Source organism: Arachis duranensis, chromosome 6 (genome assembly GCF_000817695.3).
Source record: "Arachis duranensis cultivar V14167 chromosome 6, aradu.V14167.gnm2.J7QH, whole genome shotgun sequence".
NCBI lineage: Eukaryota > Viridiplantae > Streptophyta > Magnoliopsida > Fabales > Fabaceae > Arachis > Arachis duranensis.
Genome location: NC_029777.3, coordinates 87,775,157 through 87,783,328, shown reverse-complemented (window position 1 = coordinate 87,783,328; position 8,172 = coordinate 87,775,157). Strand labels below are relative to the sequence as shown.

The window sequence follows — 8,172 nt, the reverse complement described above, 5'->3', positions numbered from 1 at the left end:
CCAGCAAGATGCATGCACAAGATCCTATTGGAGGATGATGCTAAGCCAGTGGTTCAACCACAGAGGCGGCTAAATCCAGCCATGAAGGAGGTGGTGCAGAAAGAGGTCACTAAGTTACTAGAGGCTGGAATTATTTATCCTATTTCTGATAGCCCCTGGGTGAGCCCTGTACACATTGTCCCCAAAAAGGGAGGCATGACAGTGGTTCATAATGAAAAAAATGAACTGGTTCCTACAAGAACAGTTACAGGGTGGCGTATGTGTATTGACTACAGAAGGCTCAATACAGCCACCAAAAAGGATCATTTTCCCTTACCATTTATAGACCAGATGCTAGAGAGACTAGCAGGTCATGAATACTACTGCTTTTTGGATGGCTATTCAGGTTATAACCAAATTGCAGTAGATCCTCAGGATCAAGAGAAAACAGTATTCACATGTCCTTCTGGAGTATTTGCTTACAGAAGGATGCCCTTTGGTCTGTGTAATGCACCTGCAACCTTTCAGAGGTGCATGCTCTCTATCTTCTCTGATATGGTAGAGAAGTTCCTGGAAGTCTTCATGGATGACTTCTCAGTATTTGGAGACTCATTTAGCTCCTGTCTTGATCATTTAGCACTTGTCCTGAAAAGGTGCCAAGAGACTAACCTAGTCTTAAACTGGGAAAAATGTCACTTTATGGTGACTGAAGGAATTGTCCTTGGGCACAAAATTTCGAACAAAGGAATAGAGGTGGATCAAGCTAAGGTGGAGGTAATTGAAAAATTACCACCACCTGCCAATGTTAAGGCAATCAGAAGCTTTCTGGGGCATGCATGATTCTACAGAAGGTTTATAAAAGATTTTTCAAAAATTGCCAAACCTCTGAGTAATCTGCTAGCTGCTGACATGCCATTTATCTTTGATAAGGAGTGTCTGCAGGCGTTTGAGACTCTGAAAGCTAAGCTGGTCACAGCACCAGTTATCTCTGCACCAGACTGGACATTACCATTTGAACTAATGTGTGATGCCAGTGACCATACCATAGGTGCAGTGTTGGGACAGCGACATAACAAGCTTTTGCACGTCATTTATTATGCTAGTTGTGTTTTAAATGATGCACAGAAGAATTACACAACCATAGAAAAAGAGTTACTTGCAGTGGTTTATGCCATTGACAAGTTCAGATCTTATTTAGTAGGATCAAAAGTGATTGTGTACACTGACCATGCTGCTCTTAAATATCTACTCACAAAGCAGGATTCAAAACCCAGGCTCATAAGATGGGTGTTGCTTCTGCAAGAGTTTGATATAGAAATAAGAGACAGAAAAGGGACAGAGAATCAAGTAGCTGATCACCTGTCCCGGATAGAACCAGTAGCAGGAGCGCCCCACCCTCCTACTAAGATCTCTGAAACCTTTCCGGATGAGCAACTCTTCGCCATTCAGGAAGTACCATGGTTCGCAGACAGGAAAGAGAGGAAGCATGAAGAGCTTCTCTCAAAACAGAGTCAAACAGAGCCCCCACAGACAAACTCTAAGTTTGGTGTTGGGAGGCCACAACCAACTTCTAAGTTTGGTGTTGAACCCCCACATTCAAACTCTAAGTTTGGTGTTGGGAAGTTCCAACATTGCTCTGAGTATCTGTGAGGCTCCATGAAAGCCCACTGTCAAGCTACTGACATTAAAGAAGCGCTTGTTGGGAGGCAACCCAATGTTATATTATCTATTATCCTTTGTTAATTTATGTTTTCTATAGGTTGATGATCATGGGAAGTCACAAAAACAATTGAAAAAGCAAAAACAGAATGAAAAACAGAAAGAAAAACAGCACACCCTGGAGGAAAAGCTGGCTGGTGTTTAAACGCCAGTAAGGGCAGTAAATGGGCGTTTAACGCCCAGTCTGGCACCATTCTGGGCGTTTAACGCCAGAAAGGGGCACCAGACTGGTGTTTAACGCCAGGAATAGGCACCAAGCTGGCGTTAAACGCCAGAAATGGGCACCAGCCCGGTGTTTAACGCCAAGATTGGCAGAAAGAGCATTTTTGCTCGCCACTTGGTGCAGGGATGAATTATCCTTGACACCTCAAGATCTGTGGACCCCACAGGATCCCCACCCACCCCACCACTCTCTATCTTCTTTCTTCTTTTGCTCGAGGACGAGCAACCCTTCTAAGTTTGGTGTGGTAAAAGCGTTGCTTTTTGTTTCTCCATAACCATTTATGGCACCTAAGGCCGGAGAAACCTTTAGAAAGAGGAAAGGGAAGGCAAAAGATTCCACCTCCGAGTCATGGCAGATGGAGAGATTCATTTCAAGGGATGCACTTTCCTCCACAAAACTATTGGGAGCAAATCAACACCTCCCTAGGAGAATTGAGTTCCAACATGGGACAACTAAGGGCGGAGCACCAAGAACATTCCATCCTCCTCCATGAAATTAGAGAAGATCAAAGAATCAGGAGAGAGGAGCAACAAAGAAAAGAAAGAGACATTGAGGAGTTCAAGCACTCCATAAGATCTTCAAGAGGAAGAACAAGCCGCCGTCACTAAGGTGGACCCGTTCTTTAATCTCCTCGTTCTTTGTTTTTTTGTTTTTCGAATTTTTATGCTTATGTTATCTATGTTTGTGTCTTATGATCATTAGTGTCTTAGTGTCTATGCCTTGAAGTTATAAATGTCCTATGAATCCATCACCTTTCTTAGATGAAAAATGCTTTAATCACAAAAGAACAAGAAGTACAGGATTTCAAATTCATCTCTGAAACTAGTTGAATTAGTTTGATATGGTGACAATACTTTTTGTTTTCTGAATGAATGATTGAACAGTGCATATGTCTTTTGAATTTGTTGAATGAATGTTAAACTTGTTGGCTCTTGAAAGAATGATGGAAAAGGAGAAATGTTATTGAGGATCTGAAAAATCATCAGATTGATTCTTGAAGCAAGAAAAAGCAGTGAATATTCAAAAAAAAAACAAGCAGAAAAAGCCAATAGCCCTTTAAACTAAAAAGTAAGGGTAAAAAAAAAAAGGATCCAAGGCTTTGAGCATCAGTGGATAGGAGGGGCCACAGGAATAACATCCTGGCCTAAGCGGCTAAACCAAGCTGTCCCTAACCATGTGCTTGTGGCGTGAAGGTGTCAAGTGAAAACTTGAGACTGAGCGGTTAAAGTCGTGATCCAAAGCAAAAAGAGTGTGCTTAAGAACCCTGGACACCTCTAATTGGGGACTCTAGCAAAGCTGAGTCACAATCTGAAAAGGTTCACCCAGTTATGTGTCTGTGGAATGTATGTATCCGGTGGTAATACTGGAAAACAGAGTGCTTTGGGCCACGGCCAAGACTCATAAAGTAGCTATGTTCAAGAATCATCATACTTAACTAGGAGAATCAATAACACTATTTGACTTCTGAGTTCCTATAGATGCCAATCATTCTGAACTTAAAAGGATAAAGTGAGATGCCAAAACTGTTCAGAAGCAAAAAGCTACTAGTCCCGCTCATCTATTTGGAGCTAAGTTTCTTTGATGTTTTGGGGTCTATAGTATATTCTCTTCTTTTTATTCTATTTTAATTTTCAGTTGCTTGGGGACAAGCAACAATTTAAGTTTGGTGTTGTGATGAGCGAATAATTTATACGCTTTTTGGCATTGTTTTTAGTATGTTTTTAGTATGTTTTAGTTAGTTTTTATTATATTTTTATTAGTTTTTAGTTAAAAGTCACTTTTCTGGACTTTACTATGAGTTTGTGTGTTTTTTCTATGATTTCAGGTATTTTCTGGCTGAAATTGAGGGACCTGATTGTGTGTTTTTCTGTGATTTCAGGTAATTTCTGGCTGAATTGAGGGACCTGAGCAAAAATCTGATTCAGAGGCTAAAAAGGACTGCAGATGCTGTTGGATTCTGACCTCCCTGCACTCGAAGTGCATTTTCTAGAGCTACAGAAGCCCAATTGGCGCGCTCTCAATTGCGTTGAAAAATAGACATTCTGGGCTTTCCAGCAATATTTAATAGTCCATACTTTGCCCGAGATCTGATGGCCCAAACTGGCGTTGCAAATCAGCTTCAGAATTTTCGGCGTTTAACGCCGGAACTGGCACAAAAATTGGAGTTAAACGCCCAAACTGGCATAAAATCTGGCGTTTAACTCCAGAAAAAGTCTCTACACATGAAAGCTTCAATGCTCAGCCCAAGCACACACCAAGTGAACCCCGGAAGTGGATTTTTACGTCATTTACTCATTTTTGTATACCCTAGGTTACTAGTTCACTATTAACAGGAGCTTTTGACATTGTATCTCTACCTCATGACACTTTACACATTTCTCATTTTATCTTCTATAGCATGAGTCTCTAAATCCCATGGTTGGGAGTGAGGAGCTCTGCTGTGTCTTGATGGATTAATGCAATTACTACTGTTTTTCATTCAATCACGCTTGCTTCTATTCTAAGATATCACTTGTTCTTCAACTTGATGAATGTGATGATCCGTGACACTCATCATCATTCTTGCTTATGAACGTGTGCCTGACAACCACCTCCGTTCTACCTTAGATTGAGTAGATATCTCTTGGATTCCTTAATCAGAATCTTCATGGTATAAGCTAGAATTGATTGCGGCATTCAAGAGAATCCGAAAGGTCTAAACCTTGTCTGTGGTATTCTGAGTAGGATTCAAGGACTGAATGACTGTGACGAGCTTCAAACTCCTAAAGGCTGGGCGTTAGTGACAGACGCAAAAGAATCACTGGATTCTATTCCAACCTGATCGAGAACCGACAGATGATTAGCCGTGCTGTGACAGAGCGCGTTGAACATTTTCACTGAGAGGATGGGAGGTAGCCATTGACAACGGTGAAACCCTACATACAGCTTGCCATGGAAGGAGCCTTGCGTGCATGAAGAAGAAGATAGTAGGAAAGCAGAGATTCAGAAGATAGAGCATCTCCAAAACCTCAACATGTTCTCCATTACTGCAAAACAAGTACCTGTTTCATGTTCTTTTACTTTTCACAATTAAACCTGATAATTTTTTATATCCTGACTAAGAGTTACAAGATAACCATAGCTTGCTTCAAGCCGACAATCTCCGTGGGATCGACCCTTACTCACGTAAGGTATTACTTGGACGACGCAGTGCACTTGCTGGTTAGTTGTGCGGAATTGCAAAAGTGTGATGGCAATTTCATGCACCAGGAAGCGTGCCATACAAAAAAGTGTGTTTCTATTCATGTGATATTATTGGCATATATAAAGAGAGTGTTACTTCTTCACCTAATAATATCATGTATATTGTTGCATAATATAATAGCATGTTACTATTCATGTTATATAAAGAGCATGTTACTGTTCATGTGATATTATTGGCAGATATTATTAGTGGAATGCGTGACATTTGAATTAGTGTAATTGATTATAAGTCTCTTATGCTCTTGTCTTTTATTTGAATTGTACTATTTGTAGTAATTAAATTTGACTTGATGTCATTATATTTGAATTGAATTGAGGTGAAGTTAATATGAAATAGTGTTCTAATAAGGTTTCGGGTGGATGAAAGGGTCTAGATGACTGTCAAATTATATTACTAAGGACCAATCTGTTTGATAAATAATTTATTTAGGGGCTTATTTGTCTGATAAATAAATTTTTTGGGGATCTTACTGTCTGATCTATGATTTTATTAAAAAAGTCTGTATATGTGTTTGTTCATTTTGATGCCTTCTTTAGGGTTTACTGCCTGCTTTGCATGAGGTGATGCCAAATGAACACCACAGGAATTGTGTAAGACACATTTGGAAGAATTTTATTGGGAAGTTTAAGGACAAACAACTAAGAAATATAGTGTGGACATGTGCAAAGAGTAGTACAGATGCAGAGTTGCAACATCATATGCAAAGGCTAAAGAGGATGAACGAAGAAGCATGGGCATATCTTGCAAAGTTTCAACCCTCTTGCTGGACCAAATCTTATTTTAGTCATTGGCAAAAACTTGACAACGTGACCAACAACATGAGTGAGGTCTGGAACGCCAAAATTAACCACTATAAGGGAAAGCCTATTCCACCATGTTGGAGGAGCTTCGTTGCTACTTGATGAGGAGAATGGCAAAACACGAAGATTCTAAGCACCTACACTGGAGTACTGGCACCAGTTCAGCAAAGGAAATTGGAGGACCTTATGAAGGATACTAAATTCTGGACGGCTCAATGGACTGGTGACAATGATCGTAACGTGTTTGAGGTGCAGACACATTCAAAGAAGGTTGGTGTTAATCTTGGAAGGCATACTTGTACCTGCAATATGTGGCAACTGACAGGTAGTCATAACATATTGTATTTGACTTACATGAGTTTAAGATATGCATTCTGCTGTATTAAAGTCAACGCTAGTTAATTCTTTTGTAGGAATACCATGTGTTCATGCATTAGCAGCTATTCAAAAGAGGTGTGATAGGCCAGAACTATATGTGCATCCTTGGCTAAAGATGGATGCATTTAGAGCAACCTATGAGCATGTCATGAAACCTGTCAACTCAGAAGAGTATTGGGTGAATACTGGACTACTATCTCCAGAGCCACCCATCATTAGGAGACCTGCAGGCCGCCCCACGAAGAAAAAAAGGAAGGCGGACCCTGTTGAAGACGCGCGTGATAGATCAAAAGGACGACGAACATTCAAGGTTACCTGTCAAAAATGTGGCGAATCTGGCCACAATGCAAAAACATGCAAGGGACCACCAAGGCCTAAACCCCCACCAAAGAATAAAGGTAAAAAAAAGGGTAATGGAAATGGATCCACCATTGCAGCAGGGTCACAGGAAGAAGTACAAGTAACCCTCTCAACCCCTCAACCACAGCCACAGGTACCTTTCTAAATTGGATTATATTCGATGCTTTGTATGCCATTCATGTACTTACTTGTCTTGTTACTTTGTCTTGTGTTAGGAGAAAACTACTAACTCATCCAACCAAGTTGCATCAATAACAAGTTTTAGGCCTCCAAGACCTAAACAACAAATTCTGAGACCTCATGTAGCTCCGGTTACTGCCCCAACACCTCCTATGAAGCTTGTTTCGGCTCCAAGACCTTTACCTCCACCAACTTTGACTCCTCCACCTACAGCCCCATTTGCTCCAGTGCCTAGGTCACTCCATCCGAATCAGATACCAAGAATCTCTCCGGAAACAGTTGCTGCTACAAGCTCTGTAATTGTTGCCAGAATATTCAAGTTCATGCCTACACCAGGACTCAACCTCCAAAAGAAGAAATGATATTGCTCTATGATATCATGCTGATTGTAGTTATGTTGTTTATTTTATTAAGACCCTTTTGTAACAGATTATGGTTATGTAGTGCATTTATGCAACTTTGAGCTATGCTTTTGGAATGTATCTTTGATGCTAGCAACAGATATAAACTAGCTAGGAGTAAGTTTTTTGTTGGAATATTTAGAACTTTGATACTTGATTTCAAATATATGAAATTATGGTTATTAGACTATTTTGAAAATTATGAGTGATGTGATTTGTATTAAATCAGGTTTTTGAAACATTATTTTTGTGAATGCATATGATTCTAATATTTGGCAAAGGAAATTTCATTACACAATTCTGACAGACTATAATATTAGCAATTACACTTTGATCAATTATTCAATTACAATATATCCATACATAATAAGCACTTAATTCCCTTCTTTTCCTACCTAACTATATCTTTTCTAAAAAAATACAAACCAAAAAACCTAGTATGAAAAGAACACATTTTTCCAATGACTGCTCCACTCCCTCCTTTTACTTATATTCTTAGTCTTCTTCTCTAATTCATCTACCAAATCTTTCAACTTCTTCACCCTCTCTTCCAGTACAACATTATGCTGGCTATCTCGCATTTCATGGGAAAAAATTTTGTCAAACCATATAAAAAATTTACAGTATGGAAGATTCTCCTACATTGAAGGGGAAAATGTACAAAATCAGAGTTAACCCATGAATTTAACAATGCATAAAGAAGATACCATACCCAATGTTTCTTACCCTATAATAAGGACAACCAAAGAAAGGTCTTCTTGGGTTCTTATCTGTTCCAGATTCCACAACAATAGCATAAGCTCCACAGTGGCATCTTGGATTCTCCCCTCTTGCAATTCTAAATTTGGGGCCACCTGAAGCACTGCTAGCACTACCATCTCTGCTACC

General features: G+C 39.8%; 1 protein-coding gene across 1 annotated transcript in view; it reads left to right on the top strand.

Annotated features, from left to right (window-relative positions):
• LOC107494477 (uncharacterized) overlaps positions 1 to 7,162 on the top strand; it is an 11,657-nt gene extending 4,495 nt beyond the window's left edge. The window contains exons 2-4 of the mRNA XM_016115508.3: positions 5,702 to 5,992; positions 6,092 to 6,290; positions 6,379 to 7,162. Of these exons, the coding sequence (XP_015970994.2) occupies positions 5,702 to 5,992; positions 6,092 to 6,290; positions 6,379 to 6,848 (960 nt within the window). The 3' untranslated portion in view covers positions 6,849 to 7,162. The remainder of the gene's footprint in view (positions 1 to 5,701; positions 5,993 to 6,091; positions 6,291 to 6,378) is intronic.
• Positions 7,163 to 8,172: the final 1,010 nt, after the last annotated feature.